The sequence below is a fragment of the Enoplosus armatus genome, chromosome 18, assembly GCF_043641665.1.
Source record: "Enoplosus armatus isolate fEnoArm2 chromosome 18, fEnoArm2.hap1, whole genome shotgun sequence".
Classification (NCBI taxonomy): Eukaryota; Metazoa; Chordata; class Actinopteri; order Centrarchiformes; family Enoplosidae; genus Enoplosus; species Enoplosus armatus.
In genome coordinates this window covers 9141949-9164530 of record NC_092197.1, presented here as the reverse complement: position 1 = coordinate 9164530, position 22582 = coordinate 9141949, and the positions used below count along the sequence as shown (strand labels likewise).

The 22582-nt window shown below is 41.8% G+C and overlaps 1 protein-coding gene across 3 annotated transcripts in view; it reads left to right on the top strand.

Moving 5' to 3' along the window:
• The window catches only part of rgs3a (regulator of G protein signaling 3a), a 138644-nt gene extending 116707 nt beyond the window's left edge, over nucleotides 1-21937 (top strand). For 2 of the 3 annotated variants that reach the window (XM_070924095.1, XM_070924096.1), the window contains 5 exons: nucleotides 6397-6467; nucleotides 17192-17293; nucleotides 18394-18455; nucleotides 19461-19627; nucleotides 19754-21937. In XM_070924095.1, coding sequence (XP_070780196.1) covers nucleotides 6397-6467; nucleotides 17192-17293; nucleotides 18394-18455; nucleotides 19461-19627; nucleotides 19754-19954 — 603 coding nt within the window. In that variant the 3' untranslated portion in view covers nucleotides 19955-21937. Of the gene's footprint in view, nucleotides 1-6396; nucleotides 6468-12386; nucleotides 12524-17191; nucleotides 17294-18393; nucleotides 18456-19460; nucleotides 19628-19753 lie in introns of those variants that run through there. The other variant, XM_070924097.1, reaches the window with a different exon arrangement.
• The last annotated feature ends 645 nt before the right edge of the window (nucleotides 21938-22582 follow it).

Below are 22582 nucleotides of genomic sequence, written 5' to 3'. Positions count from 1 at the left end.
GTTGTTACATAAAACAATCTGTTGGATGCTGCAGCCTAATAAGTTGTTAACATGTGCCTCACACTCTCACACAAAACAGCAAGTGATAACTGACTGTGACTGTGAGTCACATCTCATCCCGTGCCAAACTAACCTACTGTTGTCTATTGCCTGTTCATTGTCAGATTATTGAAGATAGAGAAGGAGGTTGATGTTGAACAGAATGGTACTATTGTAGGTAAGGAAGAAAAAGTAGGAAACTAGTAATGATTCATGCGTCTCGTGACTACATATAAATGTGCACGTAGGAATTTGACAGCCATGACCCATATTTTCTGTATACCAAATAGCAGATGCATGCAGTGGATTAAAATCAATGCGGTCTGGTTTGGTAAGTCACATGGAGACAATCAAGGGAATCATTTCCTCCTCTATTTGTGCACTTTATAGATTCCACATCCTGATAAACATACGGCTTTGGTTAAGTCTGGAGTGCACGCGTTTCCCTTTCTTTAAAAGTAGAAAGTGAAAGTAGATACAAACAGAAAAGCCTTCACCAACAAATGTCTCTCACAAATATTAGCTTCACAAATGGTATCATGAACATATGGTTAAAATCACATTTAACCACAAGCTGCCAAGGAATCATACCAGACTTTGTGTAAGTAACACTTCACTTGATCAGTACATTAAAAGATGTAGTTGCAATATGTACTTGAAATTCAACATAACAGTGGGAAAAGTGGGAAAACAGCTTACTGCATTTATTTTCTTTAATTAGTCACCTTAAATAAATGCAGCCACTCGCATTCAATATGTTGGAGTATCTGTTGAGATTGACATGAGCAGAATTTATTGTTGAGAACAGGCTAATAATACTGTAATATTCCAGTAGCTGTATTGTAATCGCGTGGTTACTGTTCATATCAAAGCTTATCAGCATCGGAGCTGCTTTAAACCCAGGGCAGGAGCCAGGGTCATGATGCCAGGTTGGATGACCTTACTGCTTCAGTCTAAAAGGGGTATGACACACGCACAGTAGAGCCACACAATGTCAGGAAACTAGGGTCTAAAACATAGCACCAATCCAAGGCTGCACTAAATGGAATGGGAGATTGTCTTGGTCCCCATAACACTGTTCAGACGCCAGCTTGTCAATTTGGTTTCAAATAAAAGAAGAAACGGGGGGAATGAAAAGGAAGGAAGTAGCCCGAGGGAGGTCTGATGAAGAAAAGCAGCAGAGGTTGAACTGGTTTAAATACACAAAGACCAAGATTCATTTCTCCACCTCTGGGGTTTTAAGTTGTCGTAGGATTTGGAGTCTGTGTTGACTGGGTCAAGAATGTTTCACTGTGTTGAGAATATTGTTCCTGCAATGTGTTTGTTAGTGCAGAGCACAACTGAAGAATGTACAGTTTGTTGAGACAAAGGCAGACAGTTTTGCCCAGTTTTGTCCCAAACTTCTTTCCCAACCACACACACACACACACACACACACACACCATTTGTCCTTGTCTTTGGCTAAACAGTCATATGCATATGTGTCTATAAATGTTTTCATTAACGTTTTAAACTTACGTTAGCATTGCCAGAAACGTGTTTGCCCATATGATTTCCTTCACACGTGCATGCATGTATGGGTACATGAGACTAAAGACATGTGTGCAGCACTCATGCAGCCAGGTTAAACTTTTATCTGTGTATCTGCACAGCCATCCTACAACCCATAACCGCGTGTCAACAACTGCATCCCATGCCTCAGGGGGCGATGTTGTCGTGTGGTCTTTGGCAGATTCTGTGTTTTCTTACTGTCTTCAGTGAGGCATGTGAGCAGTCTACACACACACACACACACACACACACACACACACTGGGGTTATTTTTAGAAAAGACTCAGGCTTTTTTATGCTCCACTGGTCATTGCCAGGCAGTCTGGGTGTGTGTGTGTGTGTGTGTGTGGTGTGTGTGTCCAAGTCTCTTTTGTGTGGGGGGCCCAGGTGGGGGTCCGGCTGCCAGAAAAAACACAAAGAAAAAGAGAAACATAGAAACTTGAGAATAAACCTGTAATGCTGTAATGTTCTAAGACAAAACTACTCAACTGTACATACAGTACTGACAATACTATTCAATGTTTGACACCAATCTAAGACAACTGTGTTTATTACATGTGGAGCTTGATCAAAGAAGCTCTTATTACTTAGGTTGCCATGTAGAGATACATCCTTGAAAATAAGTTGACTTAAAACTATTCTACATTTTGCATCTCGCCCTGAATCTATGTCCCGTGAGAGGCTGGTATTCAGTGAACGTGTTCCTGTAGATTTCACCCCCACTGTAAATGGAAAGTAAAAGGACGCTGGAAGGCCATTTTGATTCTGTATGAAATGATGGTGTTGTAATCTGATGACACCTTTTTAACTGACTTCCCACTGACAAGTTGCTGTCATGTATCTTGATTTGTAGTTCTGCTATCAGACATAGACAGGAGAGTTGTCTGTGTGTGTGTGTGTCTGTGTGTGTGTGTGTGTGTGTGTGTGTGTGTGTGTGTGTGTATGCATGTATGACAGGGAGACAGGATGAGAAAAGTGAATGCATTTCAAAGGCCCTTCAGGTATATTCTGTTATATTATCTGTCTTTGGCAACTCCTCCAGCTTGGATGCCATCCACATTGTTCTTTTAATACCTCTGCAGATATGGTCCAAACAGTAAACATGCTTTACATTATGGTTCTAAAACACTTATCCAATTAATAGCCACTTGCTAATACTAGTTGTACCAAGAAAGCAGGCACATTTTACTGAGTGTGTGTGGATGTGGATCTCATCCAGCTGGAACATAGCAGTCTGGTGCGAATGAGCATCCAGTCCTTCCATGCAGGCGGCTAGTCGAACAAAGGCTGACCCAACAAGCGGACAATCCCCCTCTGATCTCCAATGGCTACACAGCATAATTTTCTCTCCTGATACCTCTGAATAACACTGTCCTGGGGGGCTACATCAGGACAGATGTCTCTGGAGAGGGCAAAGTTTGCGTAATTTTCCAGTTGTTTTCTGTGGTTTCAGGGGAAAACCTAGCTGGCGGCTCCATAGGGACTAGGACTCCCCTGTTGTGCTGTTCCCTCTGAGATTACTGATTTTCTTGTCTCTCGTGACCCTCAATGACTTAATCCCTGCAACCTCATACGATCTGTGTTTGTTGCTGCTTTTGGAAGGATGATTTAGTTACCTTTTGATCTGGAGGATATATATCAAATATCTTATTGTGGTGTGATAATATATCATCTGGGTTTTGATTATAGCACTGTAGACATAACTGATGATGGTTTTAAACGTTGGATAACATCTGAAGAACTGATGCAGTATGAGTCTATTCTACAGAGCGTTAATACCCTCAAGCACCAGTCACATTACCACTATTGTTGGATAAAAATATCAAGCATTTTGTCAGAATTACCCAAGAAATACAACATTAGCTTGCAAACATATACCAAGTCTTTTCTAAGTCATGCTAATAGACGCCCCCTACACACACACTGTACAGTTCGACAGGTCTTTGTGCCCATCAAACAGCAGCCCTAAAAATGTTTTGTCCCTGCTCTTAGCTTGTACTTATTTTTAGACAGCTCATACATAACACACACTCATTCACCTCTCACTGCAACTATGACTTCAGTCAGAAAGCGTTGAGGGCATCAGTGCACACTTCCTATCATCTCAGCTGGATGGAGGAGTTATGACACAAGATTTCCTACTGTCATCCAGGATTGTGAGATAACGAAAGCATTCACAGACACTCATTTTCATCATCATGGAATAGCTGGATAGTTAACTTATTATCACTCAAATAGGAGGAAGCAGTAAATCTTTCAATAAGGATGCTACAATCAGCAGTATCAAAAGCTGCATTGAGGTCAAGGTGCACCAACACATTGTACTCACCCACATCAGCATTGAACAAGGTCTAATTCACGAGCCTGACATGAGGAGCCTCAGTGCTGTGCTGCAGACAGAAAAATATATTTCTAGTATCATTTTTAAGAGTTATAATGAGACAGCCTCGTCTAAAACCTCTAAGACCGTCTAAGAATGAAAGGTAAATTCAAAATCGGCTTCTATTTGCTGAGGTCAGGATGATCACTGCCAAGATATTTAGTAAGTGTTGAACAAGTTGCTCGTCGTCCTCCCGTATCCATTCTTCATATATGTTACAATTTATTTATAATGTGTCATCATGATTGTCCATACTGTAATTTTATTATGTTGGTCTATCCTGTACACACAACATCTAATGCATGTTTGTTCGTCCCGGGAGAGGGATCCCTCCTCTATTGCTCCTCCTGAGGTTTCTTCCCTTCTTTGGGTTTGTTTTTTGGGCCATTTTCATCTGAATCGAGGGTCTAAGGACAGAGGGTGTCATATGCTGTACAGAAGCCCCCTAAGCAAAGTTTTGGATCTATGATATTGGGCTATACAAATAAAATTGTCTTGACTTGACTAACACAAGCGGCCCCAAAATATTCAGGGACACAACCAAAATACGGATTGATATTAAGGATACAGAACAAGCTTTGACTAAAACTTCTAAGAGGATTTTAGTTGGTAGGGTTAGGGTAAGGTAGGGAAGGAGAAGGTGAAGCAGGGTCAATAAGACATTTTATTTTATACAAATTCTGAATAACAAGAAATGAATGATGAAACAATTCACAGCCAAGGCAGAAAGAATGAATGTTTTATAATTTATGTCTCATAGAGCAATATATTCTGTGTTCTTTGCAGTTGTCAGTCACTCAAATAGTTCAATATGGCTGATGTATTGACCAGATTCAACAACAATGCAAAAGCTCAGCAGGATATTACTTTGGGCAGCTGGTATATGTTGGGTGGCTCATGATGCAGGAAATGTTTGCTCATGGGGCTTAGCGTTATTGTTTAAGTACAATAACAGTCCCACAAACACAATATGCACACACACATTTTCACTGCATGCATGCACAATAGGACACACAAATACACACCCATATGTTTGTATTATTATAATAGTGAGGACCCTCATTGATGTGATACATTTCTAGCCTCTAACCATAGCTTTTAACATTGCAACTACAGCACATGGCTAGCATTAACCTGTAGTCTTTTAACCTCAAAGGAGTAGTTTGATATTTGGGGAAATACGCTTATTCACTTTATTGCAGAGTGTTGGATGAGAAGATTGATACCACTCTCATATCTGTCTATTAAATATGAAGCTACATCCAGGATACAATTAGCGTAGCTTAGCATAAAGACTGGAAACAGTGGGAAACAGCTGGTATCAATCTTTCTTCTAACGCTCGGCAACACTCACCCGCTGGGGGCTTGAAAGGTGACTTTATAGCTTCCTCACAGGAGGTCTGTGGTCAGTTTGAAGTCAGTCAGTTACCATGGATTCATATGGTGAAGTCTCTATGTGAAGAAAGTAAATATTGATTGTTATGTTACTACTGGCAGAAGTTGGGATATTTTTATTTTTTGATAGTTTTTTCCACTGTGAAAACTTCACCTTTGGAATCCATTATAACACTGACTTAATTCAAGCTGCTGTTTTCCCTCAATGAGGTCACTACAAACTTTTCAGCCAACTTCAAAATCAGGGATGGGGGGGGGGGTACTTTAACCTCCAAACAGCACCTTGAAGAAGTGAAGGCCAGCCAAATCAAATGGGTCCCACAAAGATAGAAAACACACACCATGTGTTACCAGTTGTGGCCAGTATCTAGCTCAGATTCAACTGTGTGTTCCTGTAATACAATGGCTCATTATTTAGAGCCTCACACACACACATACAATGGGGTAGCTTCAGGCCATCAGATTAGTGAAGATTGACCCCTTCCCCACCCTGAAGCAACTTCCCTTCTTCTCTTAACCAATCAAAATGGTGGGTTGGCAGAAAGTGTAATGTGAAACCAGGGGTCTTGGCTCAACACTTCAAACCTAGGGCACAGTTGGAGGCCAACAGAAACAACAGCCGTAGTCTTTCACACTCTCTCGCTCTCACAGAATTTCCTTGCTTTGTTATACCCAGACACATACTGTTTACAAACACCATCTGCTGCATACACACAGTCAGACACACTCCGTTTTATCCAGCAAGATACACACACACACACCTCTGAGAGAGTTGCTTTGTGGGATTTACACTGTGGACTGCTGCTATGGATTAATCTTTTTGGTGGCTGGCTGTGTGTGTTACGGACTGAACTAGTCTCAGCCTCGCCTAACTGGACACACAAGGACTTACTAGCTTACTAGCCAACTTAGGTTGTCATTGCCTGTTGGAGCTAGTTAAAGCTAGCTACAGTATCTGCATGAGGCTACTGGGCCTTCTTTCTATGTGGAGGGTGGATGATGCAGTGTGTGCTCTCCTTCATCTCCCCTCAGCTGAGCTCCGGATCCCCCTGTAGCTGCGAGGTCGGCCCCGAAGGGACAAAGAAGAAGAAATCCAAGAACCTGTAAGTACTCAAATGAATCAGTTTGTCGTGTGTTTCCTTTTTGTGGTTATTTTCAGTTTCACCGCCTGCTCACTTTGAAAGTGGTAAACAAGGAATGGCGTGCTTTTGTTCCCTGAATGTGGATTTTTAACACGTGACAATATCATACCATTGTTGACTTTTAGATTTAAAATGAGAATATCATTCATTATTTATGTGTGAGAAAGAGGAGGAATGGGGATGAGAGTGAGAGACAGTACGATAGATACATCTTTCATAGTCCTGACAACTACAATAGCATTGACCTCTTCTGTTTTCACTGTTCAGTCATCAGCCTCTTATTTTCATGCTAATTTAATCAACATGCGTATCCAGTAAAGGGTGACATTTTCACACCCTGCTTTAACATCCGTTGTTTTAAAAGAATGTCCTTACTTGTGTCCAAACTAATGGTGAATGAAAATGACCTGCTTGAGCACATGGGGGGTTAACTGAGACTTGGGGACTTATTCTGACAATGTGTTAGTACGGGTGTGATTGGATTAGTGGACTGGGGATGTTCGAATATATCCACACTAGGATGGCTAAATTTAAAACCTTGCCCTTTCATCTTCATTTTGTGTAATTTAATTAACATTAATTTAGGGGGATGCAAACTTTAATGTTACACAAACATACTTTGGCCATTTTGACAGCCTGACATGTTTTAGGCTTAAAGTGACAGTGAAACTGAAACTTAATAACTCACCACTAATCTTCTACTTAATTAAGTGGTAAATGATGTGTGTGTGCTGCTGACGAGTGTGGTACCATATGTGTGTCTCCCAATCCCAGCGGTGTGAGAAGTAAGGTGTGTTTGTTGGTGTGAGAGTGACGAGTGTTTGTGTGTGTCAGATGTGTGTGTCAACGCCTCAGTGATTCATCAGCTGTTGAATGAGCTTTATTCACGCTCCTGTTCATCAAGATGAAAGCACATTTCACGCCACGGGGACAATAAAACCCACTGACAGTGGCTGTCCTTGGGCCTGATAGCTGCCCATTCTTCTGCACAAACTGTGTTTTTATGTTGTTTAGTTAACCAGCAGATTAAGTGATTAAGATTCCACAGCCTTTTTCCAGAGTCCAGAGTATGTTGCCTTTTTGTCAGCGGTTTGACAGCTTCAAACTCGCGTTATTTGCTTTACAATAACAGACACTTCGAGAGGTTTGTTCTTTCTTTTCTTTTATTGTAATTTTAAATCTAGAATGTGTGATTGTTTGCTAATAAAAGCATATTTCTGAATCAGTGATAGATTTGTGATCAGTTTTGGACATTGCAATTTCATTGTGGTAAAGTCATTGTAACAGGATGTATTGAGTTGATTCATTACTTCTCCAGATGGAAAACCCATTTGATTCTATTTAACTAAAGACTTGATTTTCAGAATAATAGGTGAGGTAGTAATGACTCACTGTGAAATGTGTACCTGGCAATTTCAGTCATGGCCACACATAGCAACTCATCTTGACAGAATTTGTTGACATAGGTCGTGGCTAGCAAAGAGCAACCAGTATATAAACAAACATGCATTAGGATGTTAGTTCATCTAATATTACACATCAACCTGACCCCGTGGAGGATTCTCTTTGTGTCTAATACAAACAAAACTGCAATTAATTGAAAACCTGCATTTTTTAATACAGTAAAAACATGTCCGAACTAAACAACATCGATAGATTCATTTTTACTTCCATTTTGATGTGGGATGAGACACTTAAGCAAGATCTTAGAAAATAGATGAGTTTGTGTACACTGTATAAGTCCTTCCCTTGTTTAGATATATTGACACTATTGTATTTCCTGGTCAGTTGTTATGAACACTTCTTCTTTTGTAATAATGCCTGTCTTTGAGAGAGGTTTTATAAATTAGTAAGTGGTATTTTTATAGCAGACCAGTCTCTATCTTTTTCCTTGTTCCAGTGGTAGGTGTTGATAGTTTGCTATGTAAATATCTGATGCTAATAGCCTTAAATGGGTTTTTGTTACCTAAGAGGCATCTGTGCAGCATAGTTGTGATACTGATGAAGGCTGCATGGAAAAAAACGTTTTGTCTTCTGTAGACAAAATGACTTCCCGTCATTGAGTGCAGCCCTTTTCTGTCATCATTAGTCAATATAACGAGGATACCTCGCAAAGCTTTCTGTGCATGGCAGAAACCCTACACCAGGGGTGCACACACTTTTTCAGCATGCGAGCTACTTATAAAATGACCAAGTCAAAATGATCTACCTACTATAAAAATGCAAAACATATATTTATTTATAAATATATTGAGTATTCTTTATATGTACAATATATGTTGGTGTACCTTGCATAACTGCATGAACCATATTGCACAATATAACTCTGTACATTTTTTGTCATTACATTAGTCTGATGACTTGCACTGAATGGAATCAGCCAGGGATGCATAGTCCGGACAGTAGTTTTGCCGCACTTGGCGCGCTTGTACGCGCATGCGTGGTGACCCATGTGTCAGAAAAGATCAGATGTCAGACTGGCTGCCCTGTATGTCAATCAAGTGACTAACTTCATAGTGAGGATGGATGATAGGCTGACGTCTATTTTCTTAATGCCATGCGATCTACCCACACTACCTTTGCGATCGACCGGTAGATCGCGATCGACGTATTGGGCACCCCTGCCCTACACGTTTACACACTTGTCTTCTGGCCCTCGTTTCCATTAAATTCTCAATGACATGAGCCTGTTGTCACTTACAGACTTTTTCATTGTCCAGTATTTGTCCAATTTTCAGCCATTTTTCATTATGCCACACTTCAGACCAATATCACAGGCAATAATCCACTCAAGCATATTAAGTCACACCAATAAACATACCCTCAATACAATATCTCTCTGTGTAACACAGAGGAATACAAATGTAATATGTTGCAGCTATGGAAGGAAATCTCCGGCTTTCTGTATAACCAAGCATGAGGGAAATTAAATTAGTTCCCCCAGATGTTGGAGACATATATCACATATAGCTAGAGCCCATGGAGAAAGTAGATGTACATCAGTGTCTTACATGGCCAAATCATGCAATTTACAGCTTAAAGAAGTCACTCTGACCTTTGGCCATGTGAGTTTTGGAGTGGGGTATCCAGTAGGAGCACTAGAATGTCCCTCCTGTTGTGTACATTGAGTGTTTTTAACCTTTTTGACTATATTTCATATGGCTGAGCACACCCTTACCTATGTTGATGATGATGTTGATGGACTTCAACTTGAAAAAGTGCAAATGTTTTCTTATCACTTTTGTGGGATGGTCTCAGTCTGGCAATGAATGGCAGTATCGCTATAAACATACATACTCTTCTTCTTGCTGTAATCACCATAATCATCATTAGTGACAGGAAGATTGAATGAAACAGATCTCAATACACAACCTAAATATCCATAGAAGAAGACAATAGATAGCTAGATAGCATTTTTCACTTTAAGGTGAAATGGAACCTACATGCAAGAGCTCATTACATCATTCCTCTTTGAAACTTCCTCTCTGCACCCTAACAAAGCACTTGGCCACTCATGCATAATTTACAACAACAAAGACACCATTCTGGTCATTGACTTCTTAAGCATTCCTCCTCTCCTGCTCTACCTCTTTCCGCCTATACTCTTCCTAACTTTGTACATTTTCTCACTTCCTGCACTTCTTCCTCCTATCCTTTTTGCGCAATGGATCCCTGCACAGCTACACTCCCTTTTTTCCCATCTGGTGGTTTCCAACAAGTAGCAATGAAGCCATACACCTACAGCAAATCAACTAGTGCACTGGAGTAATATGTGCAGAGACGTGAGCTTGTTGACAGAGTAATCTAAGTTTATAAAACTGATGCATACCCACAGGTACAGTTTTTCATTTCTTGGGGTATGTATTTTACTGTCACAACAAATATGTACATACTGACAAGATTGGCATACTAATACCTTAGTGATTAGACCTGATGTCCAACTTCGATTCATAAAGGCAGAAAATACAGACAGATGGAGAGGGCAGAGAAGCAAAACACAGAGTGCCTGTGAAGTGTTAAATACAAACAACACAAATTACCATCTGTGTGTTTGTGTTTCTGTGTTTGAGGTATGTATGGTTGTACTTTACATACTGTACTGAAGACATATTCTTGTCAGTATTAATAGATGGAGAGAAGAAGCAGTTAGAAGCTGTTCCCAGGCAAATAATTAATGTCACCTGGTGTATGTAAGGCCATTTCTGTGTGCTGTTAAAGTTGGTCAAGGTGAATGTTAGTTCTGTAGATAGACATAATGTGCCCGGACCTTGTTGTAAAATCAGTGTTGAGATTGTGAACCACTTTAATCTATTATGTTTATGAAGAGCCTCAGTCATTCAGGTTGTATATAGACGTCTAGAAGTACTAAATCAAAATTAACTGGACATCCTGAAACTGGGATTTTTCATCTCCTAAGAAAGACCAAGAAAAGACAACTGGACCTCGAGGTGTGGACATCCCTCAGAGGTTTATGTGGCTTTGACTTTCTACCAGTCGATAAAACTGGTGAAGCCTCTTCAGTGAGGGTTGATTCTCTTCAAGAGCAAAACAGAAGTCCAGTTGCCTTTGACTCAGGCTGAATTTATTGTATGTGATCGGGCAATACTGTGCTTTAAAAGAGTACTCCATTGATTTTAAAATTGCACTCCTACAACATTGTTGGACTTGTGGTTGACAGCTTAAAAAAGCATCAAAATATGCAGCAGAACCAAAGTTACTGTCTGTTTTATTCCACACATTCTTCGTGCTGGCGACTCCATTATCCACAGTGCAACCTTACTGCTGACAGTCGTAGTTTTGGTGTTTCTCCTAAATGATATCCCCCACAGTAAGTGTTTTTACATTCTTTCATTAACTTTATTATGTAGAGCCACGGTGGGCTACGTACGTACTTATAGATCTGAAGTTACATCCAGGTAACCTATAATGTTATTTCACCTCGTTTCATTACTCAAAAGGAGACTACTGCCAGGTTTACATTCAGTCATTCATAGACAGTGACAACCGCTGTGAGCAGGTTTGCAGTGGAATAGTAATAGTAATAATAATAATACGTTGCTAGTTTTTTGTTACTGAAAAGGACAAGACTACTGAGTCTTTCTTCAGCTTCCCTAATGTTGTCTTCACCATCAACTATCTCTACTAGCATTGGAAAGTTGTTGGAGAAAAGACAAGCAGCCCATGCGGCAGTTCTTACAGTCCCCAGGGGATGTTTGCCGCAGCCCCCATGTGTAGTTACATTTTTAAGGAGGCTATGTCAGCTATGCTGTAGTCCTACGGTGTATCTTCAGCGGCTACCTGCGTAGGCTCAGTAGCTACGGTGTAACCCCTTAACACAGAACCATGAATCAGGCATTATATCATGTTTAAAACACGACTAAAGCTCCTCAGGCATTGTATTTAAAAGAAGAAGAAGATTTTTGAGTCTCATTTGAGTTAAAAAATGAAAGACGCAACTAGAAACTAAACCTATTGTCACCCTGAAACTAATCCGTTAAATAAAGTTTAATGCTAACAAGCATCTAGTGCGGAGAAACTACAGAAGAGATCATTAAGAGATATTGACATATATATTGAGATATGTGTGTCTTTTTCATAGGCTGGTAGCAGATTTAACTCAGCTCTACCCCTGCTTGTCATCTGGGACAGATGCACAGATCATTACAGTAGTCAAGTCGCTAAAAAGACAAATGTCATCTCAACTTACTAACCCATAAAACTAAAAACCTGTCCAGGCCCCAGTGGAAGGAATCTGTCCTCTCTAAACACTGCGTGGTGATTGGGCGAGCCCAGGGTCCGCCTTCTCCAGACCCCCCCAGACTATATAAAGCTCCACCAGTGCCTCTCAGGGGTTAGAGGAATGTGATTGTCAAACAAACCCCTGGACCCCCGAGCACCGGCACTCCTGACACACGCTTACATGCAGTCAAATTCCCACACACACCAAGTGAACCTGCGTTCAGGCTGGCACCCATGTTTCACACTATGGTTGATTTCTCAGAGAAGTACCTTGAAAGGTAAGAGCGAGGCAGCGGACTTGTGTGTGTGTGAGGGTGGGATTCATCTGCACTTTGATTTTCGTTATCAAGCATTAGAAGCAAAAGAAGGAAGGGTGAGGAAGGCGTGTGTGGGGGGCGGGGGGGTGTTTTGCCTCCCACAGGAATCAGTGCTCTCAAGCTGGTAGCAAGCTATCTGACCTCTACGTGGATCTCATTTGACAGTCGCAGTGAGGGAGAAGAATCCCCTGTGAGGCTGAAGTGCTCAAACTATTTTGGAGGAAGTGGCTTTAAGTTCTAACTTGAGGCTGCCCCTTTTTCTTATTATACGCAGCCTGGATTTCAGGAATAGGATTGCTCATGTGGTCTTTGTGGCTAGGAAGGTGAGTTTGCTCCGAAATAGAGCTCCTTCTTTTGGACTTTATTGAGGCAGACTGTGAATGGGATGGTGTTATATTTATGGACAAAATTTAGGACAATTCCCTTTTTCGTTGTTCTTCTAGGAATATTGCAGAGAGACTTTCTCTTCATTATAAAGCACTGTATAGATTTGACTGTCTCTTTCTTATTGTGTTAATTTATGTGTTTTATATTTTGGAATGCATCACATCCCTGGACTATTTTGTCAGTGGAAAAAGTGTTACTGATACAACCCTTGACCCACTATTCTCACACAGACAGACACACAAACTGTCAAACAGCGTTATTTGTGTGTGTTGTCCTGTATTCACGTCACAGACACACAGCTTTCTATAAATACAGAGTGGCAGAGGGAATGAAAACAAGCTTGAACATTGCTCACTTTGAGCTGCTGTTTCAATTCCTCCTCTGGTCTCATTTGCTGTACCCCAGATCTCACAGGTCAGGCTTTACAAAGGCCCATCATTGTGGGGCGGTGGATTTAGCTTGTGCTTGTATGGTACATTGTGATCTGCAGTATGTCCGTTTGCAGCTCTCCCCCATGTGCTCCCAGAGCCTTTCCCTGGGAGTGCGGCCTACTTTTCAGAACACCAGGAATAGCCAGCGGGGTGCTATTAGTGTGTCTAATGTGAGCCAAGCAAAGAGGGAATAAAGAGTACGGAAACCTGCGGATAATTGCGAAGCGAAAGACCTCTCGCTCTTTCACTCAAGCACATGTAGCGCTGTCTTTTGCACATACACAAGCAGATACTCAGGTGTGTGTACACATTATGCCTGCGCTGCAAACATGGACATGCTGTGTTGACTGTGCTTGAGGGGCAGTGGAGCAGACATTTCTGGGTGGCTGCGTGTTAGATCAAAGATCATCCTAATTTGATAATCCTCCACAGAGCATGTGTCAGTCTTTTTTGCAGATTAAGTTAAGTGAAGGGGTCATGGGGTATGTAATAAATCCAGTGGAGTGCGATACAGTGCATTGCTAATTGTATTAGCGCTGTAGAGCTATTAGCAGGTTCAGCTGGAGCGATACAGTAAAGTATCAACTTTAAATACAGAGGTACTCAAAGTGAGAAACTGGGAAATGCCATTAGCACATAAAGAGCAGAGGTGCAAAGAGCACAGGGTAAATAAAAAGTACAGGTACAGTATTACTACAGTACTAAGTACAAGACTGCATTCCATCTCTGATATTGACCAAAACTGATACAGAAATATGTGTACCCATGGTTTTTTGTTGTTTTTTATGTAAAAAATAACAGCTGTGGCTGCGTGTATGAGTCCCCTTTTCCTCCTGTTTTAGGTGTGAGGTAAAGGTTTCACCCAATGAGGTCTTACTCAACATGCTAATAGTGTTTTCCCTTTGTTTAGGGTAGTGATTAATTATAGTTAGGTAGCTGATTTTTGCAAATCTCTGGCATCTGGAGGGCACAGACATTACTGAGGGAGGAGTATTATGTGGCCTTTCTTCAAGTTGGAGCCGCTGTTGACTCCTATTGCGCTAATAATCACACAGGCAGTTTCATGTACGGCTGTATCAGCTGAGTTGCCCTGCAGGAAGAAACTCTTTATCTCAGCTAAGCTCCAGAAACCTCTCACCTCCTGTAGTATGACATGCTACCAACTATCACTTGTTTTCAAGAATGGTGTCAGTGCTGTATTTGAGTTTCTGAAAATGAGTGGAAAAATAAATCAGGGGATGGATGTAAGCTGGAGTTGTTTCCAGTGTTGACACCACGCAACTATTGGGAGGAAAAGAATGCCTCGCAAGCAATCTGTGCTGCTAGAGGGCTGAAAATGTCGACTGTTTGTGTTTGCAATATCCATTGACACCCACATGGTGGCAGGATAGAAACATACATTTCCCATAAAGTGACTGTTGTTATGACATCATTGTCACATCATTCCCATGCAGGGTCGGCTTGTATAAAACCAGACATAAATAATAAAGCGTCTTTTGTCAGGCCAACAAAATATTTCCCAGCCCTTATAAAAGACGTTTCTTTTCTTCCTCACATGTACTGGAAAGACAGAGCTTCTCTTTTAGCGAACACATGCACAGCTCAAGACCTAATTGCCTTGAGTACAACCTAAAAATAGAACAATCTAATGAATCCTGCTCTGGTGTTATGAGCTTATTTAACAGCAAGAGAGTTTTTATTTGGGGAGTAATGTCCTGCAGGCTGTGAGCTATTCACAGGGGTGCTGTGTTAGAGCACCCTGTTGTTTCCATGAAAGAGAGGCCTGAATTGTGTTCAGCAGTTCAGCATCTGGTTTAAGCCTGCTCCACACAGGGCACTTACGTTATTTCAATCAATGGATGAGTCATCTCTCCACTGGTGACGCTGTGTGGATGTTGTGGTATTCCTTGAGATTAGATTTCTCTGGTTTTTAAGGGACCTCTAAGAGTCTTTCGATCTCTCTGTTGCCTTTCATCTATTTTTCTCCTCACATCAAATTTCATTTCCGTTCCTTCCCCTTACCTTGCCTGAGAGAAGAAAAGAAAGCCTTCACATGGCTTTTCCTAGATGGCACACCGATGCATGCATTTACTTTTTCCATTTATTGTCAACACATTCATTTTCTAAGCCACTCATTTGGCAGTTTTACTCTCCTGAACCTTGCAAACGCTTTCAAAAAAGGCCTCTTGTGGTTCTCTGAGTTGACTAAGTAATCTCCACCAGCTGAACCCCCCCCGAAACCCAAACACACCCAAATCAATGCACCCATAAAGTCACACTCATTCTGATTTTAAAGAAGGTATTCAGCTGCTGCCTCCAACAGCTCCTGTAGTCATGTAGCATCATGAGTACGGGCATGTTTCGACCTTTCCTGTCCCGCAGCAGTTGGAAAAACTCACATCAGACAGCTGACTGTGTGCTCTGTTCAGCTCAGGCAGCCGCTCTGTGTGGCCACCGCACATTTACGCATGCATAAATTATCTCTCTCCCACTTCCCTTCACACACACATGCACACGCTGGTGGAGAAGGGGAGTTTTCCAACACCTGTGATTGGCATGAAAGCACCAGTGAAGTGGGCATGAGTTGGCACAGGTGCAGGGGGGGTTCTTTGAAATGTTTGTGTGGGTGTTCTTTCATCCCCTTCTGAGTATACTCATGTACAGTATTTGTGCTAATCTGTAGTTGCATATTCTCCCACCCCCCTGCGTGTGCGTGTTTGAATGATAAGTGTCTATAACCGGAGGTCCTGTTTCTTAATTTGGGGTGTACATGCTCTCCTGGGGGCCGTGGGTTGGCAGTGGGACAGCTTGCAGTGATTAGGGCCAGCGAGCGCTCACTGCCGCGCTGCATTATTAGCGGGCCAGCCAATCCACAGTGGAAATCAAAAGCAGGGACTCAGGAAATGGGTGTTGAGTGAGGTCACATCCCAGCGAGGCAGCACGTGCTCCAGGTCGGGAAAAGCCAGGACACGTACCAAGGGATTATGGGAATGCGCAGAATTCTGATGGGACCCATGGGGACTGAGGGTTGGTGAATCGCCTTGTGTGAGATTTAAGGTGGCGCATGTGCAGTGGGGGGTCTGTGTGTGTGTGTGAGAGAGAGATGGTTGGAGGAAGGTGAAACATCTGAGGTGGGCGGTCAGGAGGATTTTGGATGCTGCTGCTGGAGGGAAGCGGCAGTGGGGTGAGGAGGTCACTGTGCCCTGTTGCCTCGGCCCTGGGTCAGCTCCCTCTCAGCAACCCCTCTAGACGCATGGAGAATGGCGTGATGAAACAGAGGAGTGAGGATTGAGTCTCTCTCCTCCTTCTCTGCCACATTCGCTCAGTCCCTGCCGAGGAACCTGCCAGGGACACATCTACAGGAAAAGACTGTTAGAGATATTAGATTGACACGAAGCGAGGGAAAGGGAGCTTGACGTCTTTTGGAAAAATCTGGTCCCACCATACCAACATACCTGGCTGAAGACTAAAATGTACATAACACGACATTTATTTTCATCTTTTCTGGCGTTTGTGGGTTTGATTTCATGTGGATTGGATTTACAGTGCTGAGGAACTTAATTGGTGATTCCAATGGATTGTTTTAATTGTGGACTTTGGACTTGGACTCAACACACTTTCTTCCCATGTCTCTCTTTGTCCACCTCTGTCTACTTTATCATCCCTTTCATCCTTATTCCATTTTTCTGCTTGTCCTGTCCCTACTTTCCCCCTTCCTCCGCCTCCTTCTGTATTCATAAATCTTTCTTTCACTCTTCCCTCTCTTGCCAACTCTCTCCCTCTTTCTCTCGTCCATCTTTCTTTCACTCAGGGCCAAAGACATGAAGAATCGGCTGGCTTTCCTGCGGAGGAGGAATGAATCCCCAGGAAGCAACCCAGCCAGCAAGTTAGACAAAGCTATGAAGTCAGTCAAGTAAGTGGCCACTTCCTGACAGCATGTGCATGTGGGTGTGTGTGAGGCTGCTTTCCGGGTCTCGCCACAACTGGTGATGACCTGGCCTTTCAAGACAAGACATGTGGGCAGTAGCAGTGAAGGGAGTGTGCTTGTAACGCGTGGCATTATTAAAACGTATGAGAGAATGTTTCTGTTACAATGGACGCCAGAAGGAGGGACAGTGAATTGCTCGGATGCATGTTTTTTGATTATCTAGAAAATATGTTTACCAAATCAAATATATATTGATATTTAAGACAGATATTGTTTCCATGCCTGTGACTTCACAGGAAGCTAACAAGTGTGTAAGATGAGCAACCATTCTTTTTATACTTTTTATATATTCTTGATTAATATCCATTTAGTCCCAAACAACCGCAATAAATGTCCTCTGTGGAATTATAAATGATTGTATTAACATTTCCCTTATATTATAACAGTATAATAATATCATATATATATATAATATGATATAATAACTGCCAAGCAGCTGATTTAACACTTGAATTCAATATTTGTTCATACATGTAAGAAAAGACAGAAAGAAAGTTGAAAGAGCAATGCATATTTTGTTGATCAGAATGTCCGCTAAAACTGAAATCTATTATCAAAAGGCACAGAAAACTTTTTTCTTACTGTGTCAAATAAGGCCTCAGATGTGGATTAGAGTGAGATGAGCACTGTGAAGAGGCATGCTTTGTGGCAGGGAACAGAAAGGATGAGAAGCAGCAGGGGGCAGACAGACACTGGTGGGGGGAGGAGGACTCTAAACCCGACAACACATCCCCATTGGCCGCCTGGAGCCCCTCCCCTCCCGCCTTCCAAGTTGCATTCAGTGGGAATATAAAAGCCTACCCCCACTCGAGTGAAGCAGAAAGACTCGTTCATAGAACAGAACCGAATGAGAAGGAAAGACCAGCAGACTCAGACTATAGTGGAAGGAAGCAGCGGAGAGGAATTACCCACTTCCACGTTTCCACTCATCTACCCAGCATAGACAAAGTTCTGCGGATGGGTCACACAATGAGAAACCTTGCTGAGATGGGCTTGTTAAAGAATCGCTCTGCTTTTATCTGCAGGCCCACCCCAGAGGAAGCACTGAAATGGGGGGACTCACTTGACAAGCTGCTGGCACACAAATGTAAGTTACGTTTAATTCCTTTTCCTTATGCTTTTTCTTTCCTCTTTTGTCTTTTACAGAAATGGGAATCATCTGTCTTTTGTTCTGGTATTTTTTTGCGATATGATTTAGTGCAGTGTGGTTCTAAAGAGTGGGTGAATATATACAGTAAATAGAGGCTAGCTTGCATGAGGTGGTGGGGGAAGGTTGTGAGCACAGGAAATATGCATGTTCTGATGTATGGATTGCACACACATGCTGCCACAGTGAACAGGCAGCTTGCAGCAAGTTTCCCTAATCCCAACGGAACAGAGTCCATGCTTCACATAGAGAGTGGAGGGGGGGACTAAACAGGCAACCTGCAAGTGTGTTGCTATTTTTGTTTTCCACAATTCGTCTTCCACAGCTCCGTCTCAATCCCTTTTTTTAAAAGCCAGCGCTACATCTGTTCCTCATTCGGCTTTGTTGGCCTCTTTATTCTCCCTCTTCTTATTTCCTCTCTTCCACCTCTTACCTCACTTCTGCTTACCAGAAAGAGGTAAGAGATGACTTGCTTGCGCCGGCTCTGCTTATCAGCGTGGGTGATTCATGGGAACGGAAAGGTGCAGACGGCAGCAGTGGGTGGACTCGGCTTCCTGCTATTCTTTCTTCTGGATGCCTTCTTCCTCAAATCATTAACTGGACTGAAACTTAAAAAGCCCAAAGTGCCAGAATTAGTCCTTCCCCCCTCATGCTAAAACAGTCATCTCTTTGTTCATAGGGTAATGCATAGACGTCATGCTGAATAATGAGGAAGGATTGGGTCAGTGGGGTAATGTCACTTATTTGGGGGACTTATATATATGTATACGGCATTGAGAGTGGTTTTTAATGTCTCACTTTATTCCAACCACATGACTCAAAAGGCCGTCACAGAGCTATTTTCGGCGCTGAAACTCCAAGGAGCGTTTCAGCTGTGAGGTTGCCATGGCACTCTAGTCAACTCTCCTCTTGTTTATTCTCCTCCTCCTCTCTGCTCTCCCTCAGATGGCCTGGCAGCGTTCAGAGCTTTCCTGCGCACAGAGTTCAGTGAGGAGAATCTGGAATTCTGGCTAGCATGCGAGGAATACAGGAAGATCAAGTCGCAGTCCAAGATGGCCTCAAAAGCCAAGAAAATATTTGCAGAATACATCGCTATCCAGTCTTGTAAAGAGGTGAGTGACAGTGTACACAACTCATATGGTTACTGGAAAAACTGGCATCGAAACAGCCTCCTGCAAAAGAAATCTCAAGTGTAATCTTGCACTTCGCTTACTTGTTGTATTCTTTTCCCTCTGCAGGTAAATCTGGATTCGTACACCAGAGATCACACTAAGGACAACCTGCAGAATGTGACACGCTCCTGCTTTGACCTAGCGCAGAGGCGGATATATGGGCTGATGGAGAAGGACTCATACCCCCGCTTCCTGCGCTCAGAACTCTACTCAGACTTAATCAACCAAAAAAAGCCCAGCTCCACTCCGACTTCGTCTTCGTCATAAGAGACCAGAAAAAGATATATGGAGAGGAGAAATGATGATGAGGAGAGAAAAAAAAGGGGCAGACTTGAAAACAGTAGAGTAGGTGGGATGTGAGGTTCTTTGTTTGCCTTTTTTTAAAATTTATTTTCTGTCTGTCATCCTGTCCACTATGATTTTTGTTGTTGTTATGGTGTGAGAGGACGCGGCAAAGCTATGGCACTGCAAAGGAATGTAGTTTACACAGTTACCAGGTGGATGGGTGAATGAATGGACTGATGAATGGATGGATGGGTGTTACTAAAAATACAGAAGCCCACAAGCCAGGGCTGGAGCTGGACGCTTGTCTGATCACTGTCTCTCCTTTTTTTTTTTTTTTGGTGTCAGTCTTTTGGTCGTGTTTTTAAGTTTTTGTCCAGTTGTACTGGAGCAAAGGAGGGGTTGCTCAGAAAACCCTGAAGACATGAAGACAGTCCGGTACTGTTTTGTCACTTTTTTCCGTTAATTTTCCTTTTAAAACTCCCACTTTAAATCCCCTCCTTTCCTCCACCTTGTTCTCTGTGAAGCCACTTCAAAGCTGTTGGTACGACACAAAGTCCTTTTTCTTTGTGTTTTTTTTTTATCAGGCTCTAAACTGTATGATGGAGGGAAAAAGAACAAGATGTCTGAATGAAAGCTAGCGCTATGGCTCTGTTTCACATGCATCTCTGTTAAACACCTACACCCTCTCAAAGCTTCTATAAACGGCTTTCACCTTATTCAGTTCATCCCAAGACTGTGGAAAGATACTGTGAGAAAAGGACAAAGACGGAGACAGCGATGGGCAAAGAACACAAACGTATAAATAACGGATGGACTGGAGCTGTGATGAAACGCAGACATGTGTCACTCTCACATTAAAAGACATTCAAAGCCACATTCAAAGCCAGTAATGGAAAAAAAACAAGACGACCTGCTTCCTGTCTCCAAAGACTGTTTACAACAAGGAACGAAAAACTGAAGAAGAAAAAGGAAAAAGTGTTCTGTGCAGCCAAACAACATTTCTTTTAACATTGTAGCTCATTCTGGACTAATCGAGGAAGCATTCTCAGGACATTGCTATGACAGGTTCCAGCTACGTTTATCTTCTCAGCTGTTTCTGTTTTTCTACACACTCACTGTTTTTATATGCTTTAGGGTTCCAACCTGCACTCCCTAGTTCCACTGAGCAATACACAAGAGGTTGCTTGTGTCTTAGTCTGAGGAAGAAATTGCTTCACGTTGTACAAAGTTTGCCTATTTATTTAGATTAACTTGCTGGATGCTTCTACAGACACCCTCACCTCCTCTAAAGCACTCAGCTAAAAGCTCTCACTTTCCTCTTAACCACCAAACAGGTCCAATGCTGTCCTGAACTTTAAGTGCAATATTTTTTTTTATTTTATTTTATTATTATGTTTGGTTTGTTCATTTATTTGGATCATTTTTAATTTTTATGGGGAAAGACGAACGGCTTGAGCTCTGTATTAACTTTATTTGTTAAGAGAAAAAAAAACGTAGAGCTATAAGGTTGACTTACAACGCAAAATTTCAAGAAACATAAGTAGTTGAATTTTAAGCAAGTGATTCTAACTGTGTGTTAACCCCTGGCAGCAGGCAGCTGGGGGCGTTATGGTTGTAAATATAATTCTTTAAGAAAACTATGTGATAACACATTAAAAACAAACAAAAACAAAAAACCAATAGGTCTCTGCTGGTGGTGAATGTGGGACCCAGCTGTATCTATGTAAATATGAGAGACTCAAAACTATAAGATGATGTATTGTTAAAAAAAAATAGGTGAGCAAGAGCAGGTACAATCTGCTCTTTCCCCTGGTCATACACTGCTTGTAAGGAGTTTTCTGAAATGCATTTACCATTTTCACTGTTTACAATTCAAAATGCATCTCCTATGATAGCAAGTGAAAACAGTAGAGTACATTTGGTGTCATTGCTAATGATAAATAAACCAACCATCTGATGAAGTAAGATGTGTTGTCTCTGGGTTTTTCTTATGATGATGATTATGCATATTGGTCACAAACACGCCAAGACTGATGTGCAGTCAAGTGGTCCATAAGCTCCCATGTACTGGTTAAAAGATCAATACTACTCTCATGTCTGTACGCTAAATATGAAGCTACTGCCAGCAGCCTCTTAGTTTAGCTTAGCATAAAGAGTTGAAACATCTTGCCTGGCTCTGTTCAAAGTTGCCTACCAGCACCCCTAAAGCTCACTAATGAACACATTAATTAACACATCTCGTTTGATTCAGTCATACAAAAACAACAAGTCGTGATTTTATGGGTACTTTCGTGTTGGAGCTATTTCTGTGCCGTGCCAGTGACTTCAAGGTGATGACAAGACGCCTATAAAACCACAACTTGTCGCTTTTACGCTTCAGGATAGTCTGGTTTATTACTTATGTTCATAGTTTTAGCTATCATTGCTGTTGCCAATAATAACATTATACTCTCTAAAATAAAGCTGACAGCTAAAACAACAGCAGTCAGACAAATATATGGGTTTTAAACAAACATCACAGACAGATTCCTTGATCAACTTTGATTTTGGGTGTACTTCATTGTGGTTTTACCCTCAAATAAACTGGTTTAGATAATTTAAATCTAAACT